Below are 21,164 nucleotides of genomic sequence, written 5' to 3'. Positions count from 1 at the left end.
GCGGTCCTTAACGTAACCCCAGCCTCGACTGTAGCGTCTGTTCTATGCGTCTTATAATGTGGTGCGCCTTATAGTGCGGAAAATACGGTAGTATGTATGGGGAAATATATGTATGCATATGTGGTGGTTGGTTTGAATGTAAAAAAACGTCAACAAACATTCTGTATTTTGTGTCTACATTTCGTTTTCATACCGCTCACACGCCGTACCTGATTTCTTGGATGTGGTGGACATGCCACTGGACAGCGGGTAGGTGTTGATCCACCCCTGGCCGCTCTGCTGGGAGCGAGAGCTGGAGTCGATGCTGCTCCGGAGGTCGGCGGCGTTCATCACCGACAGACTGTTCATGGACGGGTCCTGATTATCTGTTCACATACAAACGGGTTCAGCGAGGCCAAAGACACACGTGGAGTAAATCTGAACAAGAGAGATGTTGCTGAAGTCGGAAGTGACGACGTCTGAACAGTGAAAAACATCCATGATATGGTCGATGATGAGGGAGTTTCTGGAGAGCGAGATGAGGCCAGTTAGTCCGCTGCTGTTGTGATGCTCATGCGTTTGAAAGCAGGGAAAACCAGAGGGGTTCACATGTAGGTAGAGGTTGCCTTGAACCACTGATACTGGGTCAGATGTCATTTTTGTCTTGTTAATGCACGGGTGGGGAGGAGGAGGAGGAGGCTGCGGGTAGATTAATCTGATCCGGGATCAGCGGTTAGAGGACTCGTCTACCTGAAGCGCTTCGATGTGTATGAGAATGAGACCATGTCGGGTTTTTTCGGGGTCGCCGAGAATGAAGAGGAGAGGATTCTCTGGGGTGGAAGAAAAAACGTTTTAAACATTTTTTTTTTAAGTTCATTTGAGGAGAGAGGGGCAGACGGGTGGGGCTGACATGATGAATAATCATGCATCTGAACGCAGCAGGCAAATTTGCGCTTTTCCCTCACGGCTGCTTGAGATTAAAGATTGAAAAAAACAGATAGAAGAAGAGGAAAGAGCGAGAAAGTAAAGAGGCCAGAGCTGGGTTTGTGACGTAGATAGATACCAGGATCTATCGGCAGCATCGTGAGGGTAAAAAGGCGCCAAATTTGACACGCGTAAAAAAAAAAAACATGCCCCTGCTGCGGTGCAGTCCGAGCTCCGGCGTCTGAGGCTTACTTAAGATAGAAATCGGAGAAGTGCTGGACACGATAAGCGATCCGAATATCCCGGCAGAGAGCGTGCTCGGGGCTGGGGTAGTACCAAGCTCACCGGGTGGGACCAGGTGGCACGCTGCCAGGTACTTCTTGTCAGACAGGATGCTGGCGTAGAAACGGATGATGATGCTGATGTCCTCGCGGAGGTGCTTGTCGCCTTGGGTGGGGAACTTTGGAGCAGCGCTGGAGAGACAGAGGATAAAGAGTCAGATCACTGAAAGTTGACTTTTTGGGTTTTATGATGTGTTTTAAATTCTCTCTCTGAAGCTGGACTGTACTTCTGTTTTTCCTTTTTACAGTTGTAACACCTCGATTAAAACAAGCAAATACAAAAACATACGTAAACACATGGGAGTCACTATCAAAGAACTCTGTCCATTTTCTTTTACCCATCAAGTTTTCAGTTTTGTAGCTGTTCAGTCATAAATATTGTTCATCTCAACCATTTCTCTTTGAATCGAGCATCCTGAAGCCTTAAGCGGTGTGTCATTTCCTCCACTGTGTAGATTTCCTCTACCCGGTGAGTCCATTGGTCCTGTGTAGGGACCGCGTCCTTTCCCCATTTCTTTGTGATCGCTTTCTTAGGGCGCCCTCCCACTGTGCGTCTGTCCCGTGCCCCGAGCTTTAGGGTACTTGTCCCCCCCTCCAGGCCCGTTTGTACTCACACTACCTGGGCCTCGGAGAATGCTTCCTGCTGCCTATACGTCATCATATTTGTGTGTGTGTGTGTGTGTGTGTGTGTGTGTGTGTGTGTGTGTGTGTGTGTGTGTGTGTGTGTGTGTGTGTGTGTGTGTGTGTGCGCGTGTGCGTGCGTGTACCTGAAGTAATCAAAGGCTGTAGAATAAATCTTCTCTCGGAGCACATTTCTCACAGTTGAGTTGGTGAGGACGTCAGAGTGGAGCAGAGCCAGACCCAGAGTCAGCAGCCTGAAGCACAGAAGAACAAATTAAAACAAGACACCAAGCTTAGAGTGAAGATGCCGAAAAGAGACATTAAACGACAGTTAAAGGAGCACTGTGTAGGGTTTTCCACCATCTTAGGGGTAAAACTGTATAGTGCATGCACACCGCGGCCATCGGCCATGGGCGCGGTGTGCCAGGAAGAAGTTTACCCTTGTTTTCTGAATTTACCGGTCACGTTGCCCTTTTAAATCTCTTTTGGCCGACGAGGGTTCCTTCTCCTGTGATGTGGGGTACTGTAAGTATGATCTTGCATTATTAACAAAAGTGCAGCGCACACTTTGAAGTTTGGCGGGGCAGTGACGAGCGCATCTCGCTGACCTCCTTCTCCAGTCTTCCACAGTCACGCTGGCTCTGAGCGAAAGCGTGTTTAGCCTTACCGGTGCCACGCGGTGCTTTATGTCTCAGCCTTTCATAGTTTATATGGACCGGAAGGACATGGAAGACCATGGAGGGACATAGATCTCACCCGTCCTTTGTAAATACAGATATGAAATGATTTGCTCAGGAGGATAAGTCAAATTGTTGGCAGAGGTAATTGTGCACCAATGACAACTCCTAATTTTCTACACAAGTGTTGTGTGAGCTGCTTTTTCCTTGCTGGACTAAAGGGATCAATAAAGACAAGTCTAAGTCTAAGTCACAGTGTCCCTTTAAGTAAACGTAGGGATCATACAAACACACATAACATGATCTTTGCGTTTTGTGTGTCTCAGTACCTGAAACGAGGTCCGATGGCAGCTACGTGGCGGTTGAGGCTACTCTCAGCCCCGCCCACGTTGAGAGACAGAGAGCGCTGCAGCAAACTGCCAAAGATCTCCACCTGATCGGCGCTGGAATACTTTGCTATCTCAAACCTCTGGCCTAGAAACTGGAGGACCAAAAAAGGCAGACATAAGTGGAAGGGCAGACGTTTGATAAGTAATAATAAGACAAGCAGATCGTGTTTTGTCGCACCTCGATCCATATCTGGTGAGGGGTAACATCTGGAGGGCAGGGGATAGGCTGACTTTCCTCTGACGCAGCCAGAGGATCGGCCTCCACCTGAGCGTCTGAGAACAAGCCCATCTTAAGCTCCACGGTCATCTGCCACGCTCCCGCCATCTCTCGCATGAACTGAGCAGCCGAAAGAGGAGATTGATAGTGTGTATACGATACGAATGCACTGAGACGAAAACACCAAACGATTTAAAAACAACACATCCACGTACCGGTACTTCCACTCCAACACGAGCTGCCAGCAGCCACTCCCAGCAGGCGATGGCCGTCTCTATGCCGTGCGCTGTGAACATCTTGAGAGGAGACCAGCAGAGGTGGTGCAGGAGCTGAGGATCGCAGTCTGGAGACCAGCCGAGAGAAACAACAAACAGGTCCAGAACATGTTAAAGGGAACACAGAGCGTTTAGCATTTAATATAAAACATGATCACGTGATAACGGTGCAGGGAGGAAGAGGGAAACCTTTGGAGCTGATGAGCAAGGCGGCCAGTTTGAACATGGACTCAGTGAAGGCCTCAGGCTGCGCCGAGTCCAAAGCCTCCCCCATCTGCTTGATCATGAGCCGGCTCAGATCGGACTGTCCTCGAACTGCCTCGGCGAAGTGGATCATACCCGACACCTACAGACAAAATAGAAAAGATGCGTGTTATCTATGAGTTTACGTCCACAGGATGCAGTTGCATCTCGTCACAGTCGTACTACGGCTCCGGAAAAGTTTCAGAAACTAAGCATTCGTTCCTCAGCAGCTGCATTTCTAACTGCGGCTGCAGTTTTTCAGTATTTAAGAACGACTAAAATGTGAATATAGCTGCGTGAAGACACAGTAGAGGGGATGAGAGAGACTGCAGACTGGATGATCGGGTGGTTTTACCTCTCCAGCGTATCTGTTCCTGAGGTTGAGGGAGGCCATGAAGTTGGAGTAGTCCTTCTTCACACAGGTCGGCCTCTCAGTCAGCTGAGTGGACTACAGGTGAAACATATCAATTACTACTTTAAGACAAGGACAACACCATCAACAACAACATAGCTGTCTTTGTTAGAGGTGTCCCCGATTGAAAACGTTCATCGTCGAATCTGATTTGTCACGTCTTCCTATAGTCGACTAATCGTTGAATCAGCTGGTCACGCGTTTCAGGCCGAGGGTTACGGAGAGATGTGATTTCACATTTCTGATAGAGGCATCTTACTAAAAGTATTTGTTGTTTTATCATAAATGTGTATTGTTTGTATCTGTCTTTGACGGTATATTTAGAGCTGTAGTTTCACTTTCACTGCTCTGCGTCAGACGGTGTCGGACTGAACGTCTATAATGAAAAACAACAAATGGGCAAATATTCAAATTAAATGTGCTGATGATTAAACAGCAGCAGACTGTATTTCTGATGTCTGAGGTTTCTGATGCCCAGAGAGATTTAAAGCCCAGCCAAGATGCACTCTAATGGTGCCGGACCCTGGATAGTACAACTTAGAAGGGAAGGGGGTTATTCCCGCACACTAAGGGTTATTTTCACACTTTTAGCAAAATTAATTGTATTTATTTAATTTATTAAAACTAGCCTGGTCCAAAAAAATTCACCCTCTTCAGTGTTGTCATGGAGATATGATCTAAACACACAGACTAGAATGTTCTTTTGTCCTTAAACAGGTTTAATGATGCTGTGTAAACGGCCTGTTTAACATGGGGCTCAATGAGAAACTGCTCTGTGATGAAACCTGCCCCTAGTGGACACTCAGAGAACTGACGCTGGCGGAGCTTCCTAATTGGATCAACCAGGAAGTCCCTGTGGTGGGGGCTTGGTGTGGCTCTAGTCCACATTGCAATGAATTGTGGGTAGTTAAGCCAGTGAAGTCTCTCTGGATGTCTGCAGAATGTCATTCGAGGCCCCTCTGGATGAATCGTGGATTCGAACCCTCGACACTTGCAGACTTCCTGGGAATGCACCTGCAAAAGTACTTCCTGATTGGATCAACCAGGAAGTCTCTGTGGTGGGGGCTTGATAAAAAAAAATGTATATATATATATATATACATTTTTGTATAGTAATCTAATTTCTCAAACCGTCATAAAAGAAGCAACAGTGAATTAAGCAGCTATAGTTTGTGGCGTTCCACAAGGCACTATTCTCGAGCCGTTTTTATTCCTGACACAAAACAGAGATCCTGCAGCATTATTATTATTATAATATAAGCATTAACATATGAAAAAATCCCCCAGTGTGGTGACTTACCCCCAGTGTGGTGCTCTGTCTGTTGTAACCAGCAAAGTGCAGGATGCTCTCGGTGGCCATGGCCAGGCCAGTGTGCTGCGACAGACCCGACACCCAGTTCTGATGTTTGTTCAGATACTCCTGAAAGACATGAAGCAGGGCAGTTAAAACCACATTCAAGGCCGCTGTTAAAGTGTATTTATCATGTGTGCTCTACATACGGAGGTTTTGCATTTTTATAAAAGTCAGTGTTTTAAAGTAAATGCTACCTGGAGGTGGGACTTGGTCACAGACGGCGCCCACTTCATAGCCTCTTTAAGGATCTCCCCACAGCGTGCAGCAAAATCCTTCACTATGCTCTATGTGATGAATGAATGAATGGTTTAATTTCAGTTAAAAAAATGAATTATTTCACATATAATATAAACTATTTCAATACAATATATCCCATATAATCCATTAAGATCACCCAGAATATCAGCAACCTGTCCTCTACATAATAATCCTTATTTGTTTTACATATTAATCCTTTTACGTAATAATCCTTAATGATTAAAACTCAACAGAGAGCTCCAACTCATCACTGTCCATTAACCCCCAAAACTGAGACACATCTGTATTTAACATTTGTTCTTTACATGTTTCAAAGACGCACAACCCTCTTAAATGATAATTTCCTTCTCTTCATTTAAAGAAATGTTGAATAGAAACAGGAAGGCTTTTATTTCTAACTCCAAACTGTATTTCCATTGTTTTTAAATACAAAATATCTAAAAGTTTTAAAGGTAAAGGACTCGATAAACAACTGGTTCATAGATTCACGATAACCAGCTTTATTTATTATTCTCATATCTCTTCTGAAGTTTAATTATAGGGTCTGTATTTGTTTTATATTTCCCCAAACTTCAACACAATATGACATATATGGCAATTACAAGTGAACAATACTGCTCCCAATAGACTATTGACCTCATCCTGTACCCTGCACTGTGCAACATGTCTGTCACTTCTGTTAATTTGGTCATATTTACTCATATTTATTCACTCCATATCACATTATTACAAACAAGAACACCTGCACTATATCATGTTAATATGTATATAGGTCTATTTCTATTTCTTCCCATTTTAAATTTAACTTTATTGCTTATTTTTGCTATTTTTAATCTTATTTTGTAATATTCTGTTGCTGCTGTGACTGATTCTGATTCTGACACAACATACGCAAACATTTCTTATTCAACAAATCCCTTGTTTTGTAAAGAACGGCAACAGATTTACGTAATTTCTGTTTAGTATATTCTAAATGTGGCTTCCAACAGAGTTTATAATCTGTGATCGCTCCCAAAACGTTTGTTTCAACTCCCAAAAATGTTGTAAAATTAATCATTTTAGACCAATTACAGACACAGAATACAGTTTACAGAGGTGAGAGATGAATACGTGAAAGGACGAAGAACTGGTTCTGAGTAAAACAACATTACCTCTCGGGCTTCGTACGTGTCTGGGACGGTGATTCTGTGTGGCGTGTCTGGGATGTCGTAGTAAGGTTGGTCTTTATGTATGTCCTGCAAACGCAACACAAACGTCACTATTAAATACATGCTACACACATCCTTTAAGGATAACGACGGACGGAAAAATACGTGCTGAACTGATAACTGATTCACTGGTTTCATCACAGGGCGACACGGTAGTGTGGTGGTTAGCACTGTCGCCTCACATTCATTCATCTTCAACCGGTTGTCCCTGTCGGGGTCGTGGGGGGCTGGAGCCGATCCTAGCTGACACCGGGCGTGACACTCTACACTCGCAGGGCACATAGAGACGGACAGAGACAGACAACGAACAGAGACAGACAACCATTCACACCTCCAGGCAGAGGGTTCCCGGTTTGAATCCGGGCTGGGGCCCTTCTGTGTGGAGTTTGCATGTTGTCCCCGTGTCTGCGTGGGTTTTCTCCGGGTTCTCCGGGTTCCTCCCACAGTCCAAAGACGTGCAGGTGTTGGGTTCATTGATGACTCTAAATCACCCGTAGGTGTGAATGGTTGTCTGTCTCTGTTCGTCTCTATGTGTCCTGTGATAGACTGGCGTCCTGTCCAGGGTGGACCCCGCCTCACGCCCGATGAGATCGGCTCCAGCCCTCTCGTGACCACGACAGGGACAAGAGGTTGAGGATAGATGAATGTTTTCATCACTTACTGCGCTGAGTGAGAGGGAAAGCGTCTGCAGGATGTCCAACATGGTCCTCAACACACGGCCGCTCCACAGCAGGTGGGGGAAGCTGAGGAGAGAGGAAACACTGTTGTCACTGCTGCATTTCAAACTGTTTATAAGAGTCCGTCGTCATATTCTGAGCACAGGAGCACGTGTTTCAATGCACGCTCACGTTTCAGCGAGGCCGGACAGATATTTGTCGGCGACTCTTCGGATCCTCTTGTGGATGTGATTGAAGTTGACCAAGAGGAACTGAGCGTGGCGTTCCAGCTCCTCCTCGTGGGCTTTGGTTTTTGGCTGGAAAACACGGCATTTTAGTGAGATTAGGTCCCGGATCACTGCTGACTACTAATAAATGTATCGTTTGGTTAATGAAATGTCAGAAAGTAGCGCAACATTCCCGTCAGGTGATGTAATACAATGTTTAGCTTCAACCAACAGTCCAAAATTAGGTAAAGTTCAGTTTACAATTGTATGAAACAGAAGCATTTGAGATGTTAAAGTATGATTTAAAGGTGTATTTTCTGTCAATCAACTAATCAAATAGTTATTTAAACTTTAATTAAGATACAGTCAGGGGCACAAAATGCAATTTTTCAATTTAGCGGGTAATTTACTAAAACTACAGACGTGAATGAGCTGCAGTTAATCTGAAAATACGCCGAAATAAGCGCGTCTGGAAGCAAAGCACTGAGTGTTAAACAAAGTGCTGTAGTATATGAAGAGCTCTTTTCCAAAACAAGATAAAAGCCACATTTAAAAAATGAGTTTAAGCCACTTTGCTGTTTACAGAACCTTTTCACTGCTTCATCAGTGTTTCTGCCAAATCTCTTTATTTCCTTGTTTAAAATGGTCTCAAGATGCAGTTCCTTTCCAAACCGCGACCAGCACCAAACCTGTTTTTAGCCTAAACGTGATACGTCCTCTCGACCAATCAGAATTCAGTGAGCGCTCTATGCGATCCAACATGGCGGCGCTCTGAAGCGGGAGAGTTTTTGGTTTTGTCAGTCCGTTCCACATGTTCAGACTGAGTGAAAGTGAAAAAAACGACTAAAAACAAATGAAAAACACCACAAAAATGTGACAAAATTACTAAAAACGGATGCAAAATACCACAAAGTGAAAAAAAACGACTAAAAACAGATGAAAACACTACAAAAACGATTAAAAGCAGATGAAAACACCACAAAAAAGTAAAAAAATGACTAAGAACAGATGAAAACACCACAAAAAAGTAAAAAAAATGACTAAGATCAGATGAAAACACCACAAAAAAGTAAAAAAAATGACTAAGATCAGATGAAAACACCACAAAAAAGTAAAAAAAATGACTAAGATCAGATGAAAACCCCACAAAAAAGTAAAAAAAATGACTAAGATCAGATGAAAACACCACAAAAAAGTGAAAAAATGACTATAGACTGATGAAAACTCTCGACCAATCAGAATCCAGTGAGCGCTCTATGCGATCCAACATGCCGGCGCTCTGAAGCGGGAGAGTTTTTTGTTTTGTCCGTCCTTTCAACACGTTCGGACTGAGCCATAAACCACTGACAAGATACATTGAATATTAACCAAATGTGTGGGTAAAAAGGTAAAAAATGTCATTTTCTTGAAAACTATTAAAATGGATTTATAGCGTTTTGGAAAAGAGCTCCTCATGTGTACATGTATGAACTGTCGGGACACAGAAGAGTAAAAATCATCTGATCACGTAGAGCTCCAGTAGCGTTACTTTAAAAGTGCATTTTTGAATTTGTTGCACCCGTCTTTACTGTTTCATATTCAAACTATTCAGACTTCATCACTGTTTTTCTCTCTGTCTCTTATTAAACGCTGATGCTTCCCTCAGACGTTCAGACACAGTTTCCTGCACAAAAAATAGCATTTTGACTGTTCGGTGCCTAAAAAAAAGTGTCTTTTTTCTTAGTAAATCTCCTGCTGAGGGTCTTTAGTGAAAACCTATCCCTTACTTTTTCAGCCATCATTTGCAGGAAGACCTCAAAAACCTTGTCGCTAACGGCGATCACACACTGCATCATGCCTGGAGAGAATATATTAAATATTAATGCATAAAAATAAAGAAGTAATAGCAGAATAATGTGTCTTTATCCTTCCACTTACCAGATTTATCCTTCTGAATTGCTCGGTCTTCAAAGTATCGAAACATGACCTGAAATCGGTCGGAGTCCAGTGAACGCAGCATCCTAACAGATCAAAATGATACTGGAGATTATTATCTGCTTTAGAGACGCAGGGTTTTTTCAGATACCTCCAAGTCTCATCTCATCTTCAGCCTCTTATCGGGGGTCGGGTCGCGGGGGCAGCAGCTTTAGCAGGGGACCCCAAACTTCCCTTTCCCGGGCCACATTAACCAGCTCTAACTGGGGGATCCTGAGGCGTTCCCAGGCCAGTGTGGAGATCTAATCTCTCCACCTGGTCCTGGGTCTTCCCCGAGGCCTCCTCCCAGCTGGACGTGCCTGGAACACCTCCCTAGGGAGGCGCCCAGGGTTCATCCTTACCAGATGATCCTGAACCACCTCAACTGGCTCCTTTCAACACAAAGGAGCAGCGGCTCTACTCCGAGTTCCTCACGGATGCTGAACTTCTCCCCCTCTCTCTAAGGGAGACTCCAGCCCCCCTCCTGAGGAAGCACATTTCACACGCTTGTACCCGCGACCTGGTTCTTTGGGTCCTGACCCAGCTTTCATGACCACAGGTGAGGGTAGGAACCAGGACTGACCGGTAGATCCAGAGCTTTGCTACCAGAATTCACAGCTCTGCATGTGTGTAATGGCGCTGAAATGACTTTCTATGTTTCTCCCTGCTAAAAGTAAAATAAAAAATACTCTGAATATGGTGGGTATACAGTATAGACGGCGCAGACGTGCTGGCATACCTCATGTATTCCAGTCTGTAAACAGAGAGTAAATATGTGGACATGGCGAAGTCCAGCTTGTTGACGAGAGCAGCCACCTCAGGAGGAGGATCCAGCAGGTTGATGATGGTGCTTCGCAGATCATTCAGCTCCGCCTGAGACACAACAAGCAACCGTAAACATACGTTGAATTTCCACGAGCGTGTTTGTGCACGTGTGTGTGTGTGTGTGTGCTCTCGTACCGCGGTGACAGTGTCGTTCTTCAGTGCGGAGTTGTACTGCAGCTCTGAGCGTAACGGTTCCCCGCTGGGAAATGTGAGCAGCGGCGACTTGGACGCAATCTCGCAAACTCCCTCGTACCATTCCTCCGGCCACAGACCTGAAGATTTCAACAGAGAAGAGTCACAACACTGAAGTACAACACATTAGATCATTTTTTTAATTAAGCGCGTGTTCGGTACTTTGAACCGACCGTACCTGAACCCTCAACAGCAAACCCCATGACCACAGAGTAGAGCCAAAAGTCCCTGAAGAGCTTCTGCAGACGTGGCTTCGCTTCCTTAATCGGTGGCAACCTCTTAGTCAGCTAACAGCAGCAGGAGAAGAGAGAGAGGATAGATCTCTGTGGTTATTAAAGGTGCAGCACAGCATTACAATGATTTACTTGCAGGGATCATCAGAGTCCGGTGGAGCTAATTGACCCTTTTATACACCAATTTAGATTTGATGCTAGTTTTCCACCGAAGCAATAAAGACAATGTGATGAAAGCTGAACATGGTGTAAATATCCAAAACAGTTACCACTGCAATCACTGGAATCAGGACCCCGAGGTTTCCAGCACTGCTCGACGCCTACAGAGACAAAGGAGGTGTGATTCAAATTAAATGCTGTAACTTTACAAAACACACAATCAGACAATCACGCACACTTTTAGTAAATGGTGACAACAATGAGACAAAATAATAAATATTTCTCCCTCTTCCCACAGTCCTTGTCTGTATCTTAGGGCGCCCTCCCACTGTGCCTCCGTCCCGTGCCCCGTGCTTTAGGGTCCTTGTCCCCCCCTCCAGGCCCGTTTGTACTCACACTACCTGGGCCTCGGAGAATGCTTCTTGCTGCCTATACGTCATCACGCCGTAACACGTCACACGCATTGATGACGTCATGGCGATGCGTGGCTTTGTTTCCAGATCTTTCCGTAGACCTCGGGGTTTTTGTGCGTCTTGTCGACTGTTTTTGAATCTTTTCATCGCTAACGATCGGCTTTACTTTTTTAGAGCACCCTCCCTGTGCCAACACTGCAGTCTCATTGCTACTGTGTTTGCATATGTGTGTGTGTGTGTGTGTGTATGTGTGTGTGTGTGTGTGTGTGTGCGTGCCATACCTTCAGAGCTGGGCCTTTGTCTGGGGCTCTCTCGCTGGCTCTCTTCCCCTCCAAACCCAGCTGGACAAAAAGCTCCAGCAGGTTGACCAGCAGCTCGTCGACCATCTGCTCAGCCTGGAGGTTGGCTGCGATATTCCCCAGAGCGTTTATCACAGCCAGGGAACAGTGTCTGCACACACGAGAGGAACATTCATTTACCAAGCTCTCCTGACAAACCGTGAAGAATACCGGGCTACATGAGGAGTAGTGTATTCTCCTAGAGCTGGGAAATATATGGATTATATGAAATGAGACGACATGGATCAGGAATCGACTAACATGGACTTTTTAGGGCCGATGCCGATGACAGATACGGACCTCTGATTTTCTTGAGCTGATATGTGGAGCCGATACGACTTTTGCTCCCTCAATTTACATCATAAAAATGACACAATGATGATAACAAATGTTACGGGGCTCAATTTAAAAAAGGAACATTTAATGTACTTAAAAAAGCATCAGCAAACGCAGCAGCCCGCATCGGCCGATACACGTAATGAAACGCAATTAGGGGCTGATAATATCACTAAGATATCATAATATAATATAACATCAGTGTTAAAGTCTGCATGACACTAAAGTGATAAAAATAATAATAATAATAATTATTATTATTATTATAATAATAACTTGTACTTCTGTAGTGCCTTTCATGGTACCCAAGGTCGCTTAACAATTAGGGGGGGGGGGGGTTAGGGGTCAAAGGACTTGGTGAAAAGAAATGTTTTGAGGTGCTTTTTGAACACAGGCAGGAACGGGGCAGAGCGGACATGGAGTGGTCGGCTGTTCCAGAGTGTGGGAGCGTTCACAGAGAAAGCCCGGTCCCCAAAAGTCGGTAACCTGGTGTGGGGGGGTCAGCAGGTCCTTGTCAGAGGAGCGCAGGGAGCGTGACTGAGTGTAGGGGTGGAGGAGATCTGTGAGAGTCCATGGAGAGGTTTGCAGGTGAGCAGGAGGATCTTGTAGGGGATGCGTGACTTGACTGGCAGCCAGTGGAGCTATTGGAGAATGGGAGTGATGTGCTGCCAGGGTTGTGTGTGGGTTCAAACCCCGGCAGCTGAGTTCTGAACATGCTGCAGTCTGCTCAGGGCTTTGGATGGCAGTCCAGACAGGACACCATTGCAGTTGTCCAAACAGGAGGTGATGAAGCCATGGATGAGTATGTGATGTTATTTTCTGAACTGTTCCAATTGCTCTATTATGGCTTAACCCACTTTTATTATATTATTATTATCATTATTATATTCGCATTACTGATGATAAGTTATCAAAAATATCATTGTGCAAATATTTTGTGTAAGCACCAGTAGTCATCCCTACAATGTCATCGTAATATAGGGGAAATATTGTATATTTATATAATCCCTCAGTACGTTATCACTGTCTTACGTATGCAACAGCTCCATGGGACTGTAGTGAAGATCAAGATTAAGATTAAGATTAACTTTATTGTCCCACAAGGCGGGAAATTTGTCTTGGGCTTTCATCTGCCGCTATTTAAAAGCTTAACAGACACAGGGTTTGAGTTTTTGAATCTGTTTAGTCTCAAACGAGGAACTCTAAACCTCCCAACAGAGGACAGCAGCTCATCCTCTGTGTGCAGAACATGAGACGTTGAGTTATTAATAATTAAAGATGGCGCTCACCTGTATCCATGGTCCTTGTAGTCTTTGTTAGAGTAGACCATGGAGCTGGCTTTCACACTGATCTGCTGGAACAGATTCCACACTTCCTGGTAGATGTATTGCTGGGGGGAAAGAAAAGTCATGTTGTGTTAAAAAAAAACAGGGTTCAGATGAGCTGAAACTCACGGCGGTTTTACATAAACAACAGATATACTATATATACACTACTGTGCAAAAGTTTAGGCTTCTGAGGTGAGGTCGTGGAAGACAGTTTCATGTCACAGGTCATACACCAGGGCGAGACTGAGCACAGCAACAAGACACAAGGTAGTTCTACTGCATCAGGTTTCAAGATGTGCTGTTCAAGCTCTTTTGAAAATGAACAAAGAAACGAGCAACTCTGAGAATCGTAGACGCAGCTGTCGGCCAAGGATACTTAGTGCAGCAGTTGTACGACACATCAAACTTATTCTCCTTTAAATCTGAAGATGTGCAGCAGTGCCATCAGCTCAGAACCGGCAGAAACCAGTGGGACCCAGGTCCACCCATATACTGTCCTGAAGTGGTCCTCATGGAAGAATTGCAGCCAAAAAGCCAAAGCTCCGACGTGGAAACAAGGCCAAGAGACTCAACTATGCACGGAAACATAGGACCTGGGGTACAGAAAAATGTCAGCAGGGTCTCTGGACTGATGAGTCCAAATCTGAAATGTCTGGCAGTTTGTTCTAGTGCGGTACAACAATGAGTGTCTGCAGGAAACAGTGAAGCTGGTGGAGGTTCATGCAAGTTCAGGGCTGCATTTCTGCAAATGGCATGTCAGGATTAATGGTTTCCTCAATGCTGAGAAATACAGGCAGCTACTTATCCATCATGCAACACCATCAGGGAGGCATGTGATTGGCCCCAAATGTATTCTGCAGCAGGACAACGAGCACAAACATGCAGCCAATGTCTTTAAGAACCACCTTCAGCATAAGGAAAAACAAGAAGTTGTTGAAGTGATGGTCTGGCCCCACGGAGCCCTGATCTCAACGTCATCCAGTCTGTCTGGGATCACATGAAGAGACTGAAGGATTTGAGGAAGTGTACATCCACAGAAGAACTGTGGTTAGTTCTCCAAGATGCATGAAGCAACCTACGAGCCGAGTTCCTTCAAAAACTGTAAAAGTGAACCTAGAAGAATTGATGCCGTTCTGAAGGCAAAGGGTGTTCACACCAAATATTGATCTGATCTACATTCATCTTCTGTTCAGCCACTGCATGTTGATAATTGATGAAAATAAACTATTAACACTTTCATTTTTTCCACACCTGCCTAAAACTTTTGCACAGTAGTGTACACACACACACACGCACGCACGCACGCACGCACGCACGCACGCACGCACGCACGCACGCACGCACGCACACGCACACGCATATGTAAATGCTTACATTGCCTGTGATGACCATGCAGCCGAGCTGGTCTACAATGAGGACGTCGAGCTGGGACGGAGGCTGACAGAACTTCTGCTGGAGGATCTGGAGGATGGGCTCCATGACTCTGGGGGTGTCGCGTAAGGCCACAGCGATGTGACCCAGAGCCCTGATGGTGTGGTCTGGGATCAGGTGAGCGTCCCTGCAGGAGAAAGACAGAGAGAGAGAGAGAGAGAGAGAGATCCGTGGATACAATCTCACCTGAAAGATTTACATTCTCATCAAAGCCAGTGTGATACGGCGCTCGACTCACTTATCATTTTCCTGATAGATGTACAGACGGTTTGACAGACTGGCGAGGAAAGCTTCGACAATGACATTATCCATGGTCAGTCCAGCTTTCAGGCACCTGAGGACAGAGGGAGAGATGGGAGGGAGAAGTGAGGCGACCAGATTTATCAAATGAAAAGCAGGAACATTTCACTTTCTTTCTAGTCTGTTTTTAGCAAATTTTTTAATCAAATCTTATTTTTAATTATGATTCTGGCTTCCAAAAGGTGTTGGCACCAGTCTGTGTGTGTGTGTGTGTGTGTGTGTGTGTGTGTGTGTGTGTGTGTGTGTGTGTGTGTGTGTGTGTGTGTGTGTGTGTGTGCATATGATAGTTGCGATACAATGTCAGCACTCCTGTGTTGACAGTGAGCCTGACAGTTCATTAATCTAACCTAATATGATTTCGGCTTAAAACAGGTGTTGGCACCATTGTTTGTGTGTGTGTGTGTGTGTGTGTGTGTGTGTGTGTGTGTGTGTGTGTGTGTGTGTGTCTGTGTGCGCGTGTGTACCTGCAGATGTTATCGATGGAGATGTCCCGCAGCTGTTCGTACATGGAGGCCTGGCTCTTCTTGCTCTGGGTACTGATGGTTGACTGGGAGTGTTCGTTGGTGACATGGATCTTTATTTCACCAGCAGCTTAAAAACAAAGTCAGATTGGTTTAAAACATAAAAACAGAGATCACAGAGCCAGGGAATGATGTTGTGGGAGATGTGTTGTCGTTACCTGGAGTGTACTGGCTGTGGTATTTGTACAGCTTCACCAGGACAGGAGAGGGCACCACCAAGAAGTCCCTCAGTGACATGGTGACGGAGTGAGCCACCACAGGGAAGCGCTCGCACAGACGACCCAAACCCTGCGCACACACACACACACACACACACGCACACGCACACGCAGACACAGACATACACACAAACACACAAACGCACACACACACGACACACGCACACACACATTGAGACAAGTTGTTCCTAAATATTCACACCCACTAACTGACAGTTGGGACTGTTTTGACTCCAGCTGAACCACCTGGAAAAATAACACTGACTGCTAATAATAAATTACCTATTTAAAGTTTTTCATCATTAAATATTAAAAGAAAAAAAAGTTGACCTCAGGGTCACAACCGAGAGACACTGTCAACTATCTCCCCTTCATGGAAATGATGACTTCCACCCTTCGTCCTCACAAAGAGAAGGGTGAAAACACTGAAGTAGGAATTTTACACCCAGGAAGAGACGTGGTTAAATGCACTAAAGCAACTCAGTTTATAGCTGAGTCACTATTCTCACTTAGACGGAGGAATGTGTTAAACTTTCACCTGTAAGCAGCAGATGAGCAGCGGCATGTGAGCGATGATGACTTTACTGGACGTCTTGGACTGAAGCTTCTCTGATAGTTTGGTGCACAGGTTCTCGGCTCCTGGGGAAACGATAAAGAGAGAAAACGTTTTCAGAGACGGACTCTCGGGCTTCAGCATAGTACAGAGGTCTTGTTTGAAAGACACACATCTTTTGCAAGGTTTGAGAGGTTTGGAAATGTTGCCGACCAGTTGGAAAACGCCGGAGTTGCATTTTTATTTAGTAAGCCCCATTCAGCAAACACTGAGCGTCACACATAGTGAAGAAGTGAGAACAGGCAGAAGTTTAAAACCTTTAAACGCCCAATGTCTCATCATCTCATCTCATCTTCAGCCTCTTATCCGGGGTCGGGTCTCGGGGGCAGCAGCTTTAGCAGGGGACCCCAAACTTCCCTTTCCCGGGCCACATTAACCAGCTCTAACTGGGGGATCCTGAGGCGTTCCCAGGCCAGTGTGGAGATCTAATCTCTCCACCTGGTCCTGGGTCTTCCCCGAGGCCTCCTCCCAGCTGGACGTGCCTGGAACACCTCCCTAGGGAGGCGCCCAGGGTTCATCCTTACCAGATGATCCTGAACCACCTCAACTGGCTCCTTTCAACACAAAGGAGCAGCGGCTCTACTCCGAGTTCCTCACGGATGCTGAACTTCTCCCCCTCTTTAGTCCAAGAAAATAAATCTCTGCTCTTACTTTTCACCAGCGTTGCAGAGTAACGTTAAATTGAATTCATGTATTTGTTTCAGACATGTCAAACAAAAATACAAAACATGCTCAGTGTGCGTGAATGGTCACATGATGTGCTTTTTTCAGGCGTGTTCATATGAACGGGGACTGTTTCTGATATGGGGCGAAAACGCACGTGTGGACGGAGATCATTTTTGTTTCAAAACTCAGTTTTAGGATTAAAAAAAACAGCAGTGTGGATGCAGCCTGAGACACATGATTTCTCGTGGGAATGAAGCCATTCTCACCCTGCTCTTCGGTAACAGCCCACACCATGAGGTCCACACAGGCGGCGTTGGCCTGGCAGCGCAGTTTGAGCGGGCTCAGTTCACTCTGCAGGTACTCGACGTCATGCAGGATCCTCTGCAGCTCCGACTGGCTGCTGCTGAACTGCTCCAGCACAAAGTCATGAACCTCCTTCACATAGTCCGTCTGCAGGTCTGCTCAACGCACAAAATACAGCCTTATTGCTTATTGTCATATTAAGGTAATGTGTGGCAAATTTTTAAGAATTTGTTTGGGGTTTTTTTACCTTTTAAATTGTACAGGGTGTCTCTTAGCATTTTAAATATGGCAACATACAGAGGATCACTGAAGGTTTTGTAGTAGAGATGAAGACCAGGAGTCAACTGCCAGGAAAGGAAGAGAAATATGTCAATGAAGTGGTAGCTTCAATAAAAGGTGACAAAAATCTGCAGCGACTTCATACCTCTAGGAGTTCTGCCAGCGAGTCATCCAGTGATTTTAAAAACAACTCAGAGACAAGTTGTTCGACCTATTCAAGAGAAACCAGAGAATTCATTTTGCGTGTGGTGTCGCTTTACTCTCATTCAAATGCATCTACTCGTGGCCGTGGCTGCTAACCATGTGAAGGAGCTGCCTGAGCATGTCCAGAGGGACGCGAAACTCTCCGGAGCTGCTTCCAGTGAAGAGAGGGGAGACGGAGAAGCTGGAGCTGATGTTGGAGAAGTAGTAGTCGGGGTCCACTGCGCTGCCGTCGGGGAGGTATGAGCCTGAAGAGGGGAAGCACAAGTATTTAAAAGAGTCTCTGATGTTTCCTGAAACGTGTTCGACTGCCTCTGCTCGGATTATTACCTTCAAAGTACTGCACAGAGGGGTCAGCGGGGGAAACGGGGGTCAGGCATGCTCTCTCCGGACTGGCCTGAAAACACAGGGGAAGCGTGAGTGAAAACATGCAGCTTTTTAAAAGGTACGGCGTCCCTTTACTCCTCCCTGATGATCTGTACCTGTTGACTGGAGCCTTTACGCCTCAGGGTGTCTCCCTGACACACTGTGAGCAAAGAGCTCGGCAGGATGGAGCGGAAGTCGTTGAAGGACCGCCGGTGCGTCACCTCGCTGTCGTCTGCCGTAGGCGGCACGGGAGCACTCGGCCGAGGGAACAGCTTGGACAGTAAAGGCTCGTCGGTGTTGCTGTATCGGCCGAACGCTCGAGCAACGCCGAGCAGAGTGGGCACAGTGTACCTGCACAGGTATTCTGTACAGAAAGAGGGTTACAGAAGGGAGAGAATATATGAATAAGTGCTAACTACAAGACCTTTAAGACTTCCCCTGTGTCTTGCACTGTCATTGGCTCTTGGTGTTCCTGACAGCTCTAGATATTTAGCCTGTTAGATATCTGGAGTGTCTGAGAGGCACCAGCGAACAGCGCCGTACAGACGGTCTACCTCAAATGTGGCTCACAGCATTTGGAGCTTAGTTGGAACTTGGCATAAGTAACACACAAAGGAAGCAGGAGGTGTGTTAAGTTGGTACCTTTATCATGATCCTCTGGATTCTTGCAGATATCTTGCAGGACCTGCATGATGTCCATGACCGCCTCCAGGATCTGACAAAGACGTTACATCGTCACATACTCCAACTCCACCGTCCACATCAACAGGATCACATTTAAAGTGAAATTCCGGCGTAAAATCATCCAATTACACACATCAAATAAGCCATCGAGACAGTTTTTTTGTGTAACAACTATTAACAGAGAAATCCAGGAGAGAAATTGTCACACACACACACACACACACCTGTCCTCGTAAGGTCTCATCACGTTGGGCAACATCTGAGAGCAGTGTAACAAGACTAAAGGTGAAGTTCTCCGCGACAGGAAGGGTCTCTGCAAGACAGGAAGTTCAGCAAATATTGAAAAAACAGCACCTTACACTGTATTCAGGCATCTATACATGAAGCACTCTGAATAACAGACAATTATAGTGAATATTATACGATATATTTAATATATAGAAAGTCACAAGTGTATAGTTACCCCGTCCTTTGCGTTCTGAGCTCTCTTCAATCCACTGAACCTTAGGAAGCCCTTTAAGCAACCCGAGCAGGTACGGGACGATCGCATCTTTGTGCTGCAACACAAGTGTTCCATGTCATATGAGGTTACCACTGCTGCGTCAGCATCCTGTAAAAGCCCCGTTAGCACAAACGTATCGTGCAGCGGAGGGGTCAGTAGGACGATGTTTACCTGCAGGTTTGACTCCACCAGAAAGATGCCCAGCGCGATAACGGCATCTCTCCTCCTCTCATCCAGCTGGAAGACTCCTCTGAAGTCCACGGGGCACATGCATTGTAGCTTCTGCACCTGTGGGACGAAAACACAACACGTGCGTCACATCTACTGCTGTTTCTGTTAAGACGAGCTGTTAGCATTAGTTGGATATGCAATACATGAAAGTACAGGATTAATCCGCCCTGAGTGCTGAGCCAGACACATCGCTCAGGTCTGGGGTCCATTAGCAGTAATGATTTTGTTGGCCTCAATATTCTGCAGGAATCAAGCCAGGAACCCGCCTCTGGCATTAATTAGCCTAACGCTAAAGGGCCAGAGTTACACTGTGAGATGGGTTTATACAGAGAGGGAGTTCCTCCATATTTGATCTTTTAAACTGATAATGTTGTGGAAGGACGAGAGGCCACGAAAGGGACATTTGTGGAGTATTCACATTAGATTCCAAAGGCTTAAAGGTGATCTGCACTCTGGTATGTTTGTCAGCGCCACTACAGTAATTAAACACACAAAAATAAGGGATTAGTGTGCCAGAGCCCAACCTGCTGTGCTCTAGACTCCACCTGAGCCTCTTATTGAGCCACAAAGAAACTCACGGAAACACTTTAATGAACGAGTTGGAGTTGAACCAAAAGGATACTTTTATACTTCTACACACAAACTGAGGTTTAAGCCGTTAAAATACAATCTATTCTTATGTATCAAGTGCTGCTCTGGCACCCACAGTCCTGCACTATCATTTAAAATAATCATAATACACTGGTATTGCACATACTGTACGTGCTTTCTGTGTGTACGAGTAACTGTTTATAATGTTTTCCTTTTAATTGAAACCTTTGTGTGTATGTTCTGGTGTGTGTAGTGTGAAGGGGCTGCATCTTGCATCAAATGAATAATCCTCATTAACTTGAAAGGGAAGTGATGGAGAAACGATGAGGCCCGTGTGCTGATGCAGACCTTCAGGGTTAAACAGTTAGTCAATAAATCAAAAAGTTAATCGACTGAAAATAAATTGGTCAAACGATGTTGATGTGACCGAACATTTGCTGGCGCCGGGTGATGCTGTTCTATGTCATATTTGATAGTCAGCTGAATATTTGGTGGTTTTAGGACACACTCACACTGTCCTTCAGTACCGTGCCCAAACATGTCTCACGGCTAAAGTCTGGTTCCTTTGACCAGTGTGAGTGCAACCGTACCACGTCTAGGAGCGGCACGCTTGCCGTCCACGGCCCGTTTGGGAGAGGTGGGCTTTAGTAAAGCACGTTTGCACGTGTACGAGCACGAGCGTGCGCACGTGTACGAGCAC

At 45.5% G+C, this 21,164-nt stretch overlaps 1 protein-coding gene across 2 annotated transcripts in view; it reads right to left on the bottom strand.

The window, feature by feature from the left end:
* pi4kaa (phosphatidylinositol 4-kinase, catalytic, alpha a) overlaps positions 1–21,164 on the bottom strand; it is a 34,723-nt gene that overhangs the window by 9,486 nt on the left and 4,073 nt on the right. The window contains exons 2-37 of one of the 2 annotated variants that reach the window (XM_083929596.1): positions 19,814–19,930; positions 19,604–19,697; positions 19,365–19,453; positions 19,099–19,171; positions 18,573–18,820; positions 18,421–18,487; positions 18,190–18,338; positions 18,035–18,100; positions 17,858–17,954; positions 17,574–17,765; positions 16,567–16,667; positions 15,969–16,098; positions 15,754–15,880; positions 15,228–15,323; positions 14,933–15,116; positions 13,520–13,620; positions 11,838–12,006; positions 11,254–11,304; positions 10,930–11,038; positions 10,695–10,831; positions 10,474–10,607; positions 9,699–9,781; positions 9,548–9,618; positions 7,747–7,871; positions 7,560–7,641; positions 6,842–6,925; positions 5,627–5,716; positions 5,379–5,498; positions 4,022–4,114; positions 3,613–3,769; positions 3,364–3,491; positions 3,110–3,268; positions 2,872–3,023; positions 2,012–2,119; positions 1,156–1,376; positions 210–365 (exon numbers count right to left, since the gene is read on the bottom strand). In XM_083929596.1, the coding sequence (XP_083785722.1) occupies positions 210–365; positions 1,156–1,376; positions 2,012–2,119; positions 2,872–3,023; positions 3,110–3,268; positions 3,364–3,491; positions 3,613–3,769; positions 4,022–4,114; positions 5,379–5,498; positions 5,627–5,716; positions 6,842–6,925; positions 7,560–7,641; positions 7,747–7,871; positions 9,548–9,618; positions 9,699–9,781; positions 10,474–10,607; positions 10,695–10,831; positions 10,930–11,038; positions 11,254–11,304; positions 11,838–12,006; positions 13,520–13,620; positions 14,933–15,116; positions 15,228–15,323; positions 15,754–15,880; positions 15,969–16,098; positions 16,567–16,667; positions 17,574–17,765; positions 17,858–17,954; positions 18,035–18,100; positions 18,190–18,338; positions 18,421–18,487; positions 18,573–18,820; positions 19,099–19,171; positions 19,365–19,453; positions 19,604–19,697; positions 19,814–19,930 (4,360 nt within the window). The remainder of the gene's footprint in view (positions 1–209; positions 366–1,155; positions 1,377–2,011; positions 2,120–2,871; positions 3,024–3,109; positions 3,269–3,363; positions 3,492–3,612; positions 3,770–4,021; positions 4,115–5,378; positions 5,499–5,626; positions 5,717–6,841; positions 6,926–7,559; positions 7,642–7,746; positions 7,872–9,547; positions 9,619–9,698; positions 9,782–10,473; positions 10,608–10,694; positions 10,832–10,929; positions 11,039–11,253; positions 11,305–11,837; positions 12,007–13,519; positions 13,621–14,932; positions 15,117–15,227; positions 15,324–15,753; positions 15,881–15,968; positions 16,099–16,566; positions 16,668–17,573; positions 17,766–17,857; positions 17,955–18,034; positions 18,101–18,189; positions 18,339–18,420; positions 18,488–18,572; positions 18,821–19,098; positions 19,172–19,364; positions 19,454–19,603; positions 19,698–19,813; positions 19,931–21,164) is intronic. The other variant, XM_083929597.1, reaches the window with a different exon arrangement.

The sequence above is a fragment of the Echiichthys vipera genome (assembly GCF_963691815.1).
Source record: "Echiichthys vipera genome assembly, chromosome: 16".
Taxonomy (NCBI): domain Eukaryota; kingdom Metazoa; phylum Chordata; class Actinopteri; order Perciformes; family Trachinidae; genus Echiichthys; species Echiichthys vipera.
Note: the sequence above shows the minus strand (reverse complement) of the source record. Positions and strands in the feature narration are given on the sequence as shown.